This window comes from Aphis gossypii, chromosome 2 (genome assembly GCF_020184175.1).
Source record: "Aphis gossypii isolate Hap1 chromosome 2, ASM2018417v2, whole genome shotgun sequence".
In the NCBI taxonomy this organism is placed as follows: Eukaryota; Metazoa; Arthropoda; class Insecta; order Hemiptera; family Aphididae; genus Aphis; species Aphis gossypii.
This window is the reverse complement of record NC_065531.1, coordinates 9,393,581-9,412,405: the sequence shown is the minus strand read 5'-3', so window position 1 is coordinate 9,412,405 and position 18,825 is coordinate 9,393,581. Positions and strand designations below refer to the sequence as shown.

At 29.7% G+C, this 18,825-nt stretch overlaps 1 protein-coding gene across 5 annotated transcripts in view; it reads right to left on the bottom strand.

The window, feature by feature from the left end:
• Window positions 1-18,825, bottom strand: part of LOC114120362 (unconventional myosin-XVIIIa-like) — a 51,618-nt gene that overhangs the window by 9,412 nt on the left and 23,381 nt on the right. For 4 of the 5 annotated variants that reach the window (XR_007604361.1, XR_007604360.1, XM_050201546.1 and 1 more), the window contains 11 exons: window positions 15,066-15,266; window positions 13,471-13,647; window positions 13,190-13,396; window positions 12,809-13,108; window positions 12,556-12,703; window positions 12,253-12,472; window positions 11,722-12,137; window positions 11,475-11,634; window positions 11,218-11,401; window positions 10,945-11,151; window positions 10,652-10,873 (listed from right to left, as the gene is read on the bottom strand). Coding sequence is in view for 3 of the 5 variants with exons in the window: in XM_050201546.1 (XP_050057503.1) it covers window positions 10,652-10,873; window positions 10,945-11,151; window positions 11,218-11,401; window positions 11,475-11,634; window positions 11,722-12,137; window positions 12,253-12,472; window positions 12,556-12,703; window positions 12,809-13,108; window positions 13,190-13,396; window positions 13,471-13,647; window positions 15,066-15,266 (2,442 nt within the window). In the remaining 2 variants the exon portion in view is untranslated. Of the gene's footprint in view, window positions 1-870; window positions 2,261-10,651; window positions 10,874-10,944; window positions 11,152-11,217; window positions 11,402-11,474; window positions 11,635-11,721; window positions 12,138-12,252; window positions 12,473-12,555; window positions 12,704-12,808; window positions 13,109-13,189; window positions 13,397-13,470; window positions 13,648-15,065; window positions 15,267-18,825 lie in introns of those variants that run through there. The other variant, XM_027982243.2, reaches the window with a different exon arrangement.

Sequence of the window (18,825 nt, the reverse complement as noted above, 5' to 3'; positions counted from 1 at the left end):
CAGAATTTAGATACTAGGTATAGAGTTCAAGAAAAAAATTCTATTCGAATTACAAATGTATTGATTGTAGGCAACACGCCAACAAGCGAAATCTTTTTTTGTAAACTTTTTTATACTGTATAATGTATACGCACGAATAGAATAGACATTAAGAGGATGCCACACACCCGCTATTTAAGGGGTTTAATATAGGCAATTTTAAGGAAGATTAAAATTCTAAATTTCAAAGTTGTTGAAAACTGGTCATTAACTCGTTTTTCATACATTTAAATCGATAAGCGAAAAAAAAATACTTTTAAGAATCGAATTTTAATTTAAAAAATAATCCAATTTCCTTTTTTTTTCGAGTTTTATAGAAAAATTTTTTGGTAATATTATGTTTAAATACTAATTCAAAATATCTTAAATAATAATGGTTCCATATCAATATCATTGTAAATTTTAGCCAAATAACGCGATTATCTGTAGAAAAATAGTTTGGCTCGAAAACGAATCATTTAAGTTATAGTCATATTTATAGACGATAAGGAAGACTATACAAAATATATAATTATGCTATATCGCATAAAATACACTTTTATTTTTTAGACAATTAATTGTCGAAATTACGACACAGATAATTCTGTATTGCGTACAAATTTGGTTTCTCAACTGCCACTGTCGGAAATATCGAGCGGTTATTTTACGGGAGAAACACCGTTTTCGTTCCAATAAGGAAATCTATACAGGGATGTGCGGCGTCCCCTCGAGCATTTATTAAACGCAGTTCTTTCATCGCGCGTTCATGTCACTGGTTACGAAAATATGTCAACGTGTACGTAAAAATATATGATTTGTTTAGCGCCACTAAAACGGGCGCAAACCTCCAACCTTTTCGCCGTCGGTGTAGTCCTCGACGGTCTCCACGCTGTTCGGTTCGGTGGACGAACACTCAGGTATCGGTGACAGGTATCCTCCAGTCATGGAGGCGATCGTTTTCGATCCGTCATTTCCTCCTCCGAAATGACGGCGAATGATCGCCTCGGGCACGTCTTCGTCGTCGTCTTGGTCCAGCAGCTTTGCGCGGGTCAAAGCGGGACAAGAAGTCGCCGAAGCGAACGTCACCAACCGTTCGAGTCGGTCTTCCGGCGCCTCCGGGACGTCCTTTTCGTCATCGTCGTCGTCGTCGTCGTCGCCTTCGCAACAACCGTCGGACGACGCCGACGAAGACGTGGACAACGTCTGCTGCAACGTCTCGCCGAAACCGCTGTCGTGTAGCGACGGTTCGGGGGCTCCGAACACCCACGAGTATGGCACTGCCGTGCGGGCCACCGATATCGTCTCCTCGACCGACTCGTATCCCGAACTGTGCGGCGAGCCGGGTTTGTCGTCCGGTTTGTCGATCGACCCTCCGCCGCCGCTGCCGCAACAAATCGATTTCTCCGAGTCGGAACTGCTACCGCAATCGGAAGACACCGCGCTGTCTGCAGCCGCACCGCCGCCGCCGCCGCCGACCGGAAGTCGGTGAGAAAAAGACGCGTTGGTCCGATCTGCCGGCTGGCCGTCGCGACGCCGGTGTAATTCACTCAACAGTTTCTCCTGTCGCCTCTTGATCTCGTACTTGACGACGGGCGGCGGCATCGGAGGCAACGGCGGCGGTTGCAGCTTGACGACCGCGGGCGCCGAACCGCGGTCGGGCGTGCGCTGCAACGGCTTGGGTATCCGCGTGGTGCGCTGCGGGGGAGGCGGCGGCTGAGCTTGGAATTTTTCGGTGATCTTCGACACGGTCCCTTTGACCACGTTCGGGACGAGGGCAGAAGAACCCGCGGCGGTGGACGCGGGCGAACGCGACGTCGCGGAAGTCGCGGGCCGCGAACGGCCGAGCAACGCTTTTTTCGTCTCGCGAACCCGCGAACCGCCTAGGCCGCCGACGGCCACACGATCGGGCGGCATGAGCGCGTACGCGAGCAGCAACGGGACGACGCGAACGAACGACGACGGCCACTGCGCGAACAGTACCGACAGCAGAACCGCCAGGAACGCGGCCGACGTAGAGCAACACCACCACCACTGAAACGGTCTACGTTGTGACGAAACTACCGGCGGCATGTGAAGAACGGTGGCCTACAACCGCGACACATCACAACGTCAACGACGACAAAAACGACAGATAACAACAGCGACAGCAGTCATACACGCGACATCATATCGAGCGAATTCGACACGAGCATCGTCGACAATCACACATCCGGCGCGTCCGGACCAATCGACATAACTGTCCGTGTGTCCGGCGGCGGCCGCGGCCAATGTCTCTCGCTTGGACGTCCGCCGCCGCCGCCGATGCCGTTTCGGTCCATTCACGGGTGCTCGTCTCGTACGTATAACACACACACGTCGAAAACTGGTTTCGCGCCCGAACGACGACCTTCATACGCGTCGTGCGAGATAATCACCAACGAGTGCGTAGTATACAATAATAATAATAATAACAGAAGACTATAATTCAAATTATACCTATGTGTTTTTATACTGGGTGAGACTTACCAAATATGCTCATCCCCTTTTTCCATTAATAATGCGATTATTGAAAATTTAATTTTTAGAATTTTCAAGAACACAATTTTAAGAGCCATGCTTAATGAGGGTCTCGAGAAAAAGCAAACTTCACTTTTTCAAATTGGAACTTTAATTATTTATGCATAAACATATGGTATACGATATACTATACTATATACTATACTGCAGGCGTTTTTAATAAATTTACTGAAAAACTACTCGTTAAAATTTTTAACAAAGCAAATCAAAATTTTCAAAACAATAATTCACTAAAAATTTCAAGTAAAAAATAAAGATTTTTTTCATTTAAAAATACTGCGACTTTGTATCGCACAAAACATTTCTTAAACCAGGCGTGTATTTATGGGAGAGACGAGGGGGGCCGGGCCCCTCTTGAAATGAAAAACGCAATATTGTTAAAAATTGTCATTTTTGACATGGAATGATATAGAATTTCGCCAAAGAAATCTAAATATATGTAATCGGCCCCCTCCGAGATAAAAACCTATATACGCTACTGTTTTAAACCGTACAAAAATAATCAAGAATTTAAAAATATGCGGTCTTTAAATATACATTTATGAGATCCTAGATAACCAGAATTTGAATAAATTCGTTTTTAAATAAAAGAATAGGGATGAGCGCGTTTAGTGAATCACCCTGTGTATACATATTATATATATATAGTATAATTGCAGGCACCATGACGATCGTATTACACACAACAATCGTCGTGCCAAATAAAAATAATAACGCATAGTTTAACACGTTGAGTGCCACGGTATTTATGATGGGTGTATAGTGAGTTTCCGCGCCAAAACTGAGCCGCGACGATGACGGTCGACTACGTGTCGACATCGGTTCTCTACGCCCGACTAAGTTGTTATTTAAAATTTAAATATTATTAAAACCATTGTTTTCAGTACAAATACATATTATTATACTATAAAGGTTATTTGTTTTATAGATAACCAATATAATAATAGTTTATAATAGTTTTGTCATCAAAATAACCTATCGAAATAAATATGTAATAAACGCTATGTAAAATGTAAATATAGAATGAGCCAGTCTGTGAACATAAATACAAACTAATATTATTTTTATCAGTCAATTAGTGAAACAATAATATAATAGGTATTATAATATTATTAGAAATTGAACCGCCGCATGTACAACATTGCCATCACTGTCGCCGTCATTCGGGGAAAAATAGTTATTAATAATCATCAAAAATAGCTACGCAAAATCCAAATATACCCATGAAATCACGAGATCCTACTGAATAACCACATATACAAATCAAAACTGTACGTCTATAACCGATGAAGTAATACACCCATAAAGATACACATAACATTTGTCGACTACGTGTCGACCGCGGTCCTGGAGACCCGACAACAGTTGTCGACTACGTGTCGACAGTGGCACTCAACGTGTTAAAAATCGTGACATTCCTGTAGCGGCTATGTATATATACTCGATAATATAAGTACATGATTATAATATACATATATATATGTGTGTGCGTGTACGCTAAAAGGCGCTATTACACGTTGATTTGTCGGAGGAACATCCCCCCGACGTTAAAACCTTATAAACGAGGAAGGGGGAGTATACGCGCCTTGAGCAGTGAAACAAGTTATTTCGACGACCTAAAGTATGCACGTGAACACAGACAGACTATAAAGAGGTGTGTAAATACAGTTGGAAAGTCGAATATTGTCGAGGAATGCGTGTTTTGTTTTTCGTAAATCTAGTACGCGACCCGAGAGTAGATACGCCCGCAGTATATAGGCATTATGTTTCGTAATGGTCTGCAGTATACTTATGTATGTGCGTACAACAAGAGGAAGATCATTAAAGCTCTTTGCGGTCGAAATTGACGTTTCACGATCGCACACGATTTCCCTTTGACCTATAATAATACTGTATGTTGCAGAAGCTACATGACCGTGTAATATTTAAATATTATTGATATAATATATAGCTCTTTTTTATATGTAAACGAAATACGCTATAATTGCGATGTAGTGTTATTATACGAACAAGTTAGGAAAGCTCACTATGCGTGCTTTCTAAATCCTATAGTTTCTAAACGTATACTGTATACAATACAACTCTATATAGAAAATCTAAAAAGATAATATTTATCGCAATCATAACTATAAACTTGTAAGTTGTAACCAACCAATAATGGACAGGCACGCACAACGGGGATATAAGATGATCTAAAATTTGTTAAACACGTTAAAGGCTAAAATCACCCAGAGTTATTGATAATGATAATGCTGGTTCAAAGATACAATTTATATTTTCTTATTATATGTACATTTTAATAGCCGGGCGGAAAATAGTTTATTAGATCGCGTTTGTTCATGAGAACAATATTTGTTACCTATAATCATTTAAATCAAGCACCGGCAAGCCGCGGCCCTCGGAACTTTTTGCTACGACTTTCCAAATAAATTTCATGGTGTTTAAAATTTCAATTTTATAGTTTAAATTATTATAAATAATATTTAATCATGACTATTACACAACAAAAACTTTTAAATTTTCTCTACTAATGTATATGTAACTAAAAACTAGTTAATAAGGACAACTGCAACGTTAAACACATAATATGATTGTTGCTATCTGTAATTAATATATTAGTATTAAATTATATTAAAATTATATTTTTTAAATATTTTAATTTTTCCCTCCATAAAAACTGAAACAAATTATGACCCGAGTAGGTAAAAAGGTTGCCTACCCCTGATTTAAATTAATATATAGTTAAATATAATTGCATTCATGATTTGTGTGAGAATTAATTTCAAAAATCGTTGTCTCATCTCAAGATCATAAGTTGGAAAAAAATCAAGAAGGACTCGGACCTCTGAAGCCCGGAGCTTATGTAGTATTGCCTCCCCTGTTAAGAGGACCTACACACGCTTATGTTTATGATGTAAGTATAGTAGGTACGCTATCGCAAAAAAAAAATTGAACATCGATTTACAGTTATTTGGAACATATAGACGTACAGTATATTATATAAACACAGTGGCTGCATATATATTAATCGACTGTATTTATATTAATTAGATTTTTTAATTGATATATTATAAGAATATTTTTAAATTGTTAAAACTAGTAATATACTTAAAATAACGAGTATACGAAAAAATATAAAAAATGACCTCAATATCTTATTAAAATGGAAATTGTTTTAAATTTAAATTATACACATTTATGTATTTTACTTAAATAAAAATATATCTTATACATATAATCATTATATGTAGCGATAAACCATTTTTATGATGTCAATGTAATCTGGGAAGAAAAAAAATGCCAACTGTATACATAAATATTTAAAAAATAAATTATAATAATTAACAAACATTCAAAATTGTCAAACTGTATCAATAAAGCAAACAACGTGTCTAATACTCATGTTAAATAATTATCGTGAAAATTAACAAATATTAGATAATGATTAAGTAGAGTGTGATTCATTCATTTTATTTGAAATATGTTTTTTTTTTTTTATTCTAATTAACAATACCTATATAATAAGAATTTACAAACTAATGAAAAACCCATAGGTATCTAATAGAAATTTAAAGAAAAAAGTCAAATAATTAAGTAGATAAAGTATAACAAAAAATAGTGATTTTTATTGACTTATTTTTTTTATACATAACTTTGACATTTGCTAAATTTATTCATGAATGATAAAACCATTGATGCTTAGCTCTACACGGAAATTATAACTTGCTAAATGTTAATGTTACCTTGGCTGTTTGGATTTTATAACCTCCTTCTTTTATACAAACTTAAAGCCGTGTAGCATAGCAAATAGTATAATGTTTTTAGAACGGATATAAAACAATATAATGATAAATAACTAATACAGCGAAGCTAATTAAGTGAGGAAACAGATGCATAAAATTTTCTAAAAACAATATAATATATTATATTAAATAACGAAATTAGTATAGTAAAATTCAAAAGTCGTTATTTGTATACGATAAAATAAAATAAATATAAATTAGGACACTTAGCTACTAGAATAAAATTTATTATCTAATACTCAACTTACTGTTTCTCTCTCACTCTTTTTCTCTCTTTTTCTAAAAAAAATAAAATCTTCTATAATAATATAATGTATATACGTATTCAGTTCTTTAGTGTCTCTGTCTGTACAATTATTTTTACTTTTTTCATCTCATTGCTCAGACGTGCATGACTCTGTGGTTATGTCACTTTTTCATATAATAGAGACAAGGTCATCGTCTCTTCTTCTTTTTTATAGATACATAAAAAGTTATCAATTTTCACTCAAAATATTTCTATTACTCTTTACGATTACAAATTATATACGTAATTCTTTACTTTACTACACTCGTATAAATGTAATAAATTGAATTAAAACATATTATTCACAACTCAAAAAATTAAACTAAACTCTAATATAATTCGTCGTATTTAAAATTGTTTACTTAAACTTGAAAACAAACCATATATATATATACATATTATATTGTATGTTTATTTTTCAAATATGATATTTCATAGTGTCTTAAAAAATGTGTAGGTACTTAGAAAAATTGCTTGAGGTGTTTTAAACACTAATCTACGCTAGTACTAACACATGTTTTCATATTAAATTTAAAAGTGTAATGTTCTCTATGTTCTTTTATTATATTTTAACACAGTCTCACACGCAATAAAACGTGGGAACGCTTATATTATTATTGTACATCGTACATCTAACAATGTATACAAATTATTATGTGTTAATAGCACATCATTCTTTATCAGAATCAATGCGGAATATAATGGTTTTATCAATTTATATTAGACATTTAAAACGGTTGTCGAATAGAGTATTGGAGTAAGAAAAAAACCGCAACATTATAATATTAAATAGATCCGCGATGCCAATGCGACACAGATAGTTATTACGGAATTTATGAAATTATAATTAAATTGGTAAAGTAGAATGCATATATTATACGCATAGAATTAAATGGGCCAAGTGTCTAAATGTGTCGCAAATCAACTGGACTTGTCACTGATAACAAGGTCGAGCAACTTAAACTTACCAATTTGTTAATTTTCTAAACTTAAAAATTCTACGGGTTAGATTGTATTCTAATAATTTTTTTCTCATATTTTTAGGTAACATTTCTAAGATTATATTATATTTTTTTCAACGCAGCACGGAACTACCTATGACCTATCTGTACATTACTAGAAAACCACCCACAATCAAAAAATAACGACAATCGTATAAATTTGTATGTTTTTTGTTAGGTTACATAATATGTCACTTTAATGTGTCCATTTTGAGTAGCGAGTACCTACAGTTTAAAATATACTCGTATACATACATAATACAATACGATACGTATTATTCGTTTAGAATTCATAACACCGGATTGGCACATGAGCAAACTGAATACTTAATTTTGTCAATATTAATTATTGCATAAATTATTGTCAATATACATTATAATTATAATGATTTATCTAGGAATCAACTAAACAAATATTATTTCAATGTGGCAAGTCCACACCGACAATACATATTTTTACAACTCAAATTACTAGATAATAACTATCAGGGAATGTATTACATATATTTTTAAGTAAAAAAAAAAAATATATCAAATAGTTCATTAGTTAAAATTTAATCTCAATTTGACTCTTTTCATTTATGAGGCAGTCTCAACCATCGACAAGCTACAGGTATTATAAATTTATACCAAGAGGACGCTTCAATCGCAAGCGTTGTCTCCGTCGTACAAACGTACAACATAGTAAAAGCTGTTAAACGTGGACAAGGACCACTCGGGCTTTAGTCCAAGTCGAGCAACCAAATTTTCACACTAGAAAGAGGAGAGTTTGAACTATTCAACTTCGTTTTTATTTTTCCGATATCAAAACTACAAACAATTATTCAAGTTAGAAAAACACAAAAATAATGGATTTTGAAACGGTAAGAACTTTTTTCTTTTAGTTCTGATATCGAAAAAATAAAAATGTTATTGCATAGTCCAAACTCTCCTCTTTCTAGTGTGACAATTTTGTTGGTCGACTTGGACTACAGCTAAGTAATCCTTGCCCGCGTTAAGTGGTTTTTACTTGTTCCGGTGTTGTACCTATACGTTACAGAGACAACGATTGTGGCTAGATTGTGTGTAAGCGTTATCTTACGAAAAAATACCTCATAGTGTACCTACTTAATCGAAACATTGACTAAAATATTTTATTTTATGATATTTCTTAAATGTAATAATATATAGTAGGTAGGTATATGTTTATCAAAAACATTTTTAGAACTCTGAATAATTCATAACTAATTTCCAATCGTTTCTTAAATGTATGAATACTTGTATACTATTTAGATACTCGTACTTCAAACATATACAGATAGTTCGCTTAGATTTCATGAGTATTACTAAGAAATACAATGATTAACAGATACAATAAAATAAATTACACACAAAGCAACATAATAAAATAGTCATGTGTAATAGAATGTTTAATTCAACTACTGTACGCATTAGTTTTATTATTATTATTATATATATGCGTTGTATTACCTATAACTGTAAATTGTGAATTTATTCAAAAATTTTTGCAATAAACTTTTCACAGTTAGCCTACAGTGTTATCAATAATAAAGTGCCAAATACAAAGACGTGCACATTTTTCTAAGCAGATTATAGTATTACCTACATTATATTTATTTGTATACAAATGATAAATGCAACCATTTTATTATACATTTGGCATACATATTATACATAGTATCATATTCCTATAAATCACCAAGTTTTTCTGGATTTTTTTTTACCTAATAATTATAATTTAGTATTTTTTATCCTAAAACATACATTTAAGGTTACCTTCAATACATTTTTCTATAAATATATTACTATACAATGCATTCAATTAATATTACAACTTTTAACTTTACTAATCACTTCAAATTCAGGTTTGTATACTTAAAATTTCATAAGTAGTTTGTATAATATGCTAATAAACTATTGTTGATTTTTACAAATATGTTATTTAATGTACCTATGTTAAAATTTCAGAATGATTTATATTTTAGTATAAGCATAGTGATTATACTATACTATATTCAACTATAGTAGCAGAATGAAGCAATAAGAAGTGAGCTATTCAATTCCTTATACATTTGTAAAAAAAAAACATATTTTAAACTTATTGATATTATTAAATATTTTTGAGACAATCTTTGTCAAACAAAAAAAAACCAAATTATTAAAAACAAATACCTACAAAAGAAAAATAAATAATATATTGCTGTGCTTTTTGGAACCAAACCTAAATTGAAATTTTTATGTTATTATAGCCTATTCATAGTTTTTATTATTTTAAAATATTTTAACTTCTAAATTGTGTTTGGTTAATAATATACCATATTTACTGTTTGAAAGAAAGCTATGTATGATAATTATGGATACATTAAAATATATTATTATCTATTAGCTTAATTATTGTTTTCAAAATGTTGTAAAATTTATACATAAAAATTAGTCACAAACATGAAAAGTGGTATATATTCTACACTTGCCAAGTAACAATTAATTTTTTATGATGTAAAAATTTACTTTAAAAAAAATATATTACACATTATAACATACAAATTTATATTTGATGTTTCTGCAAACATTTTGCAGATAACTGTATGAATGATAATTTGTAAAAATATACATTGTCATTATGTATGTATAAAAAACACACATACCTAATATTATGATTAGAAGAAATAAAAACCAGAATAAATAAAATTATTGTATGTAAATTTGATCATGAAATTGACTGATTTATCAAACTATATAACCTAAAAATGTATGCAATAATATTTCATACTTTGTATATTTTATGTTTTATGCTTTTCAAAATATAATTATTATTTATAATTATAAATATGAGTCTTTTAAAAAATATTTTACATCTATCTAACAACTTGTAAACAGAATTATTACCCCAATTTCTATATTTCAATATTTGTATTAGTCTATATGCTTTAATACATTACTTAAATATTTAAAATTATTCATATAATGAATATTAATGTTTAACATACTTGATTAATCCCAATTTTGTACAATGATTCATCTAAATCTGCTTTGCTCATAATTTCAGAAACACATTGTCGGTGATCTTTGATTGTGTTATTTGAATCATCCGTTTTTAAATTAGTAGGTAAAAATGCAGCAAACTTGCGAATAAATTCAGCAATAAACATAGAAATTGGAAATCCTTGTTTATAAAACCGGATAGTAGGTAAAATATCAGCACCACGCATCTAAAAAAAACAACAATATTGTAATATTTACAAATTTCAAACAATTTCCCAATACTAAATAGTAAATGTACTTGTTGTCTTAAAAGTGGTATGTCAACAGGTTCTGGATTCGGCTTATTGGAATTAGGGCTCAATGTGATTGATTGCAATTTATACACAGAATGAAAAACTCTAGTAGCTGCAACATCAGTACGGTTAGTAAAACCAGCTTCATGTTGTGCAATAAAACAATGAATAAAGTGTTGTCCAGTCCGCCGTAAGGTTTCAACAAGACCATCCTATCAAATTCAAATACAACATGTAACACTAAGAAAAATGTATGCTTATTCAATTATATTACTAACCACTGCAAATCTTATTTGAACACATGTTAATTTTCTTTTCAACGTGGCAGCTGTACTGAGACTACCAAATGTAGCTCGTCGAATACTAGACATGCGTCTCAATGACTGAGTTCCATCTACAATGGCTAGAGTACTTGTAAGACCAGCACCTCGATTTTTGGAGAATACAGTTGAAATATCAATACTGTATGAAAAATAAAATAAAATTTAGACAATAAAATCTAAACAAAATTGTGATTTAACATTATTTTACTAACTTAGATGAATCATGGAGTAGTGCTAATGCTGTCTTTGCCATGCCATCACGGCACATATTTATCCATCCATTTATATTGTATGTAATTGGAATGGTTTCACGAAAATGAACCAGAGTGAATTCATTTGGTTTGTTACCATTTTTTAAAATGTTTGAAAATGCTACAATTATGAAAAAAATACATACATACAAATTAATATATTTTTAGAGAAAAATATAAAGTTGATCTATAATAAAATGTAACTAACATTTATCATTGGATAAACTTTGAATTTTTTCAATGAGGTCTCGATCATTTAAATTAGTATCACCAGCTGTATCATCAAGAACTCTTAGTAAACCAGGACATGGTTCAGGTTTTAGATCTACCATTGATGGGCTGCGACCAAAACCAACAGCTCCTTTAGCTCCAACAAATAATTTTAACATGTGATCTTCAGCACAAAACTCAGCTTCATAACTAGCAGCTGTTTCAACTTTTTCTATCTTATACTTTTCTAATGGAGCAACTATAGCATAATTATGATAACTTGATAATAGCCGCTCATGAAGATAATTTGTCCAAAAATCAAACATGCTTAATGCAGACTTTGACTTAACAACATATCCTGGATAATCAGGAATTATAATAGAACAAAGAGAATGGATGGATGGAGCTAATTTACTGAAAAAATAAATAATAATTACGATTCAGTAAATATGGTAACAAAAAAAGGAAATCTTTAAAAAATTGAAATTTTCATATTTTATGTATATAAAAATCTATAAAATAATTATACCGATTAATAATTGAAGCTACAAGATTAAATGTCTCTGTATACAGCCCAACAATCAAAGCATTTAGTTGGTCACCGATATCACATTCCTTAAATACCTCAGTATCTGGAAATACTAAGCTAAACAAATCATCAGTATTTCCAGCACCAAGACATTTTGCAGCTCGTTTTGCTGCATCTGAATTACTCCAAGTCCACTGTACTTTGTCTTTAAATATACTATCTAGATAATAAAAAAAACATACAATGCACATGTAATAAAATATAAATATAGATTAATTATTTTAAATGTATTAAATTTGTCACCTTTTTTAACTATTTTTGTGTGACTAAGATGTATAATAGCAGCCAATACTGCATAGATTGCCTTGAGTTCAGTGTTTGAGAATCCAAGGATCATCAGAGCAGATTGAAGACTAGTAAACTCCACAGCTGCTTGACTTTTATCGACTCCCTAAACAAAAATTTTAATTTTGCCACAATTTATAATACATACAAACTCATATTTAAAAGTATTTTTACATTTTTTATATTTATAATTTTATTAATTATTACATACCTTTAAGTCATCATTAATTTGATCTAAATATAATTCTTTACGAAGAGCAGGAATATTTTCTATACCAGCTAATAAGTAATAGAATACATGAAAAGAAAATTCATTAGGAGGATGATCAATAAGCCTCCATTTGTCATAAAAATGCATTTGAATGGACATAGATGCAATTTGTCCCCCTTGATCTAAGTCAATGCTGTATAGATGTACAGATCTAGTAGCATTTGGATTATTTACAGTCGCCGCATTTCCAAAAGCTTCTAAAACTGTCCACATGGCTTCAATTCTTTCAAGAGTAACCACCTAAAAATATATTTAGAAAATTAGTTATACAAATTCAACTAACTTTAAATATTTTAAAACACATAAATTATTTTATTTTACCTTATTAGGAGATACTGCAGTTTGTACAAGATATTGTAATAGATGTTTACATGAAGTTGATTTTCCACTTGCTTGACATCCCATAGGAATTAAAGACTGATCACGACGTGTAGTTACAGCTGCCATGTATACAGACTGTGCCATAGCATAAACATGAGGTGGTGGTTGTTTATTGATCTTATGAAGATTTTTAACCATATGCATAACCTTAAGCATACAAAAAAAATTTTAATTATAATAGTTAATTACATTTTATTTCAAATCACAAGTAATGTGTTTACCTTATCAGTATATAAATTTAATGGAGATCCAGGGTTAACTACTAACATTGTAGGTCCAGCATATGTGTGAATAAGATTTGAAGTATATCTGCTGCGTACTACATTTAAAATACTAGACTCGTTTAAATAGTTTAACTGTGATAAATCTTCAGTCAACTGCATTTTTACTGAGTTCATCTAAAATTAAGAAATAAAAATAATAAATATATGTGCTACAACAAATTAATGAGTTTAAAATAATTATTTAAACAAATGGTTATCCTATTTTAGAAAAATACTTTACATTTTGTCTAATGTTTGTCCTTATACATACAAGCTCACTAACTATAAATATTATATTGTCCTCTACCCGCCTCATCCTACATTTTAAAGACTACACACTTTTTTTGATGTTTAATAAAAACCAAATAAAAACTAAACGTTTAACTTTTTAAATTGTATTTAAGTTAACTCGTAACTATTTAAGTTACTTCAAATTTTTAAAATATACAATAAAAATACAATTATTATGATTTTAGGTAAACTAAAAATATTAATGTTTAATTTTTCTGATTCGTAATTCGGCGGGTGACTGGTAAAAATTAAAAATTATAAAAAGTTAATAATTACAATAAACACGATAAAATACGTAGAATGACTGAATAAAAAAATAAGGTATTTATAAGTTATAGCTAGAACAAAACTGTTTAAAATCTTTTATTTACATTAGGTACTTCTAAATAAAGTCTATTATGATTCATACAAGATATGATAAATAAACAAGATATTATTTTTTAATTTTGTTAATTATGGTTTTATAACTTTTCATTTTTATAAATTTTTAAAGCTCAAATTAGCTTATTCCCTTCTAGATTAAACACGAAACAAAAAAAAAAAATACCACAGTCTTATAGATACCTTAATTCCTTTATGAAATATGAATACACTCGTAAATTGTACACCCAACATAAACAATTTTATTATACTGTATATTTTTAGTTTATCCAAATAATAAAATTAACTTTGAAACAATTTTTTACAACACTTTTAAAGGGAATTCGGCACTGATCGTTTCTGTCTTTCAAACATACATGGTACAGAAATGTAGACATGTTTTTGCCAAACATACTAAATGATCTAGTGAAACAATAAAAATAATCTGTTAACAAATTTAAATTTGTCTACTGGAGAACGACTTTCCCAAAATGAATAGTTAAAAAAATTAAAAATTGATATACCTCAATTTTGGAAGAAGTTATAATCAAAAAATTAAAAATATGGAAAAGTCAATTTCGAGTAGACTTATAAAAAAATCCAATCGGTTTTCATATTTCTTATCACTTTTCTAGATCAAACAATACGTTTGATAAATAACAAGTCTAATTGTCTATGTTCTGTGTGTGTAGACAAAGATAGAAACGGTCAGCATCGAATCTCTATAACAATGCAACTTTTTCAAGAAATAAATCGTTTTTAATGACTATTTAAATAATTTGTAGAAATTTTTTTTAGCTTTATTTTCATAGATCTTTAATACCCATTTTCTAACAAATTCCCAAAAATAATACACTAATATTATATATCAATATTCCAACCAATATAATACTTCAACTTACTTTTTCTAGACTTTCTTCATCGACAGCATATTCTTTACCCCCAAAAACTTTGACCAATACTTTTGATGAACCATCTGAACTTTTTTTCCTTGTGTATTCTACAGGCGAAAATCCTTCATTATGAACTAACCAATATGCATCGGTATCGGGTGAATTTAATTCGGTTGGCGAATCGTTCGATTCTGGTTCCAACTTTGAAACCTAAAAATTAAATGTATGAATAAATGCGTGTTATTAATCATTACTATGCAAATGTTCTAAAATTATGTTGATAAATTATAATACAATATTTGGAGTAAAATAAAACATAAATAACAACTTCAGGTAGTAACATTCTTCAATAATTAAGAGAAAGTGAAGGAAAGTATTGAAAGTATTTTGAGCCACTTGAGATTATAGGGTAACTATATTTGCGATTAAAAAGTAAACGGACACATTTCACATAATATATGCAAAATTGCATATATATTTAATCATATTATTATATAATTTATTAAATTTTTATTGTCAATAGTCAATGGACTTGGTCTACTTAAAAAAGTAATGAGCAAATTATATATATATGCATATAATATATTATATTATGATACTATAATTATCACACAAAATGTAATAAAACCAAAATTCATACTACGAGAAATGTTTGTAGAATAATAATATTGTGGTTTTATTCAAACAGTTAATGAACAAAAATTATATATCTTTAATAATAAAAGAAACACGTGAGTATTAATGAATAAAAAACAGTGTCAGTATGTCTGGCCTTAATGGTCAATGACCGCAACTGCATCTGCTAGAGAGATAAGAAAAATGTTTTCCTATAACATTTCCTAACACAAAAATAACAATGCGAATAAAAATATTCTCGGAAAGTTAATATTGTTAAGAAAGCACACTAGTATAATTTTTGTCTAAATCTTACACACGTATAATATAGTTTAAATCTCTCTTTGTGTATTCCACTCATTATTAAAATTAAGGAAACATAACTTTTTATAATAATTAAAAAGTACAACAATATCAGTATTTTATCAGATTTTTCAATATTTTGAATTTTAAGAAAGTTATCAATTATTATTAATAACCTAATATTTAAAAAAAAAGATTTAAAACAACTTCCTTAGAAATCAAAGTATGAAAAAAGCTTCAGGTAAAACAAAGAAACTTTTCTTTAATTATAATAGTTAAAACAGATGAATGATGATACTTAATTTAAATACCTAATTAAATTACAATTAGTGAACTAAACTACGGAGAGAGGTTTTTACTGAATTATAAGTGTGTAAATAGGTGGTAAATCTTTAATAATACACCATCATTAACACGTTTTATTTAATTAGACGAGAACTTAACGTTGCCTTTACATATTACTTATAGTGAAAAATATAAAATGTTGTTATTAAATCCATATATTTGTTGTTATAATATTTTTGTCAGCAATATAATATTATACATCAATGAATATAAATATATGTACCTATGACCTATGTGTAATATATGCAAAGAAACTATAAGATAGATAAACAATAGCAACTAGCTAGTACCCACTAAAAGACAAAGAAGAAAAAAATTATTTCGAAATTTTTTTGTTTATAGTTGTTAAAACTAATGTCAGTTTTTTAATACAGATGCAACTGTATATGTACAGACATTTTTGACCCTGGGTAAAGTATAATAGAATTGTGAATAAACAAGAAACTATAGATTAGATTACCGTGTTTACGAGCTTGTTTATGTTATCATTTAAACTAACATGCGTATACAAATTACATAAGACTATATGCCAAAACATAAATAAAAATTAAGCGAATAAAAAACATTCATTAAATTATTATCATAATAAAATTAAAAATATATTATATTTTTATACACGAGATGTCGAGATTTATATACGTATGTAAATCATTTTTTTCATATTTCTTGTAATCTCTTTCATAAACATCGAATATTAATCGAATTTTATTCGAATTTTATTAGAAATACATAATTAGAAGAATAATAAATTAATACATTGTGTAAATATAACCTATACATATTAGAGTAGATACCAACGAATATGCAATTATTATAAACTTAAACTACGAGTAAATCATTCTTGTAATATTATATAAATGGCATAAAAATATAATATACCTAGTTAAAGCAATTAATTTATCTTTAAATGATTTTATAATTAATTAAAAACAAACAAAAAATGTATTGTATAATATTTTTAAATATTTATATGAAGGTACATTATATGAAATATGAAGGATATACATTATTTTAATAATTAAATATGTAAAAAATAACCATCCACCAGAAAATCTTCATTAAATTATCTTTTAATCATTGTAAAATATATTAATTTATGCATAATTTAAGTTATGAATGAAAATATAAAAATACCTTGGATTTATTTACAGTATTAATACAGTTTAAGAGATAATATATATACCTAACATTTAAACTTCAATACATTGTTTGTTTTTATTTATCGGTTCGATGATTTTATATTTTATTCCAATAAATATATCTTCCGAAAAATAGTTAAATGTTTAAATCAATGGAGCATTCACTAAACAAATAACTCGTTAAAAAGACAATATCTTGATTCTTAATAGACACACACCTAGTAAGGGAAATAAAAAACAGATATATACAACATTACTAACTCGTTTTCACTTGATTATTTTAATTACAATATATTATGTTCAACAAGTTGAAAACTGACAACTCGACAAATTAATTTACTTTAGTTGTGGTTAAAAAATCTAAGGATCTTTAACACTGTTTCAGTAATAATAAACAAAATTAATGTACCTGCCAATTAAAAACTAATTGACTAGGATATTAGTTATTACGCACTATATATAATATAAAATAATCAATTTTAAACGTATAATGATACAACGGCCAACGATCGCATTCAATAAGAGCATTGACGTGTAGTCATGTATAGTTTGGTTATTTAACGGTTCAATTGAACCGTACCTAATATTTTATAGATTTCATGAATATGTCAAATATTTAAATCCTTAACCTTTTTTATAGCTAAAAAATAAACACCATACTACATTGTAATATTTTTCACGGAAAACCCGAATACGAAGAGCATACTCGACGAACTTCTATAGAGTACGATGACGTACAATTTAACGTTTAGATTGAAGTTACTGTAACGAAAAACAACACCTACATTTAAGTATATAATTTAGGAAAAAATAAATTATAATAAAGGGATAATACACGCACATTAAAAAATTTATAAAATAATCACTATAACTATAACTATAAGACTGCAACGTTTTTCACACAATCGAAGACAGATTATAACAAATCAATCCTAATACGTTCACCACATTTTAAATATTATGAAATTATAGGATATCTACAATGTTTTTTAAATTAAAAACAGGTTTTAATAAAATTTACACCTGCAGGATTTTATTTAAAAATTATAATAGGTACATTTAAAATAGTTTAAGAGTAATAGCGGTTTATAGCTAGTGTTTATATTATATCAAATCATGAGATGATAAACATAATACCACGTGTCCGCAGACGGTAGACCTGTAGAGTATGGACAACTACTATTAATTGGGTAATAATTTAATAAAATAAAATTAGATATATATGGACGATATAATCGTGTTGGTAAGAATTTTCGATCCTATACAAGTAAATATTAACGATAAGGTATTTGAAATATTTGAACGTTTAGGTTTGATCCTTAAACCGCGATAAAACAGAAAACCGAACACAACATATTACAGTATAT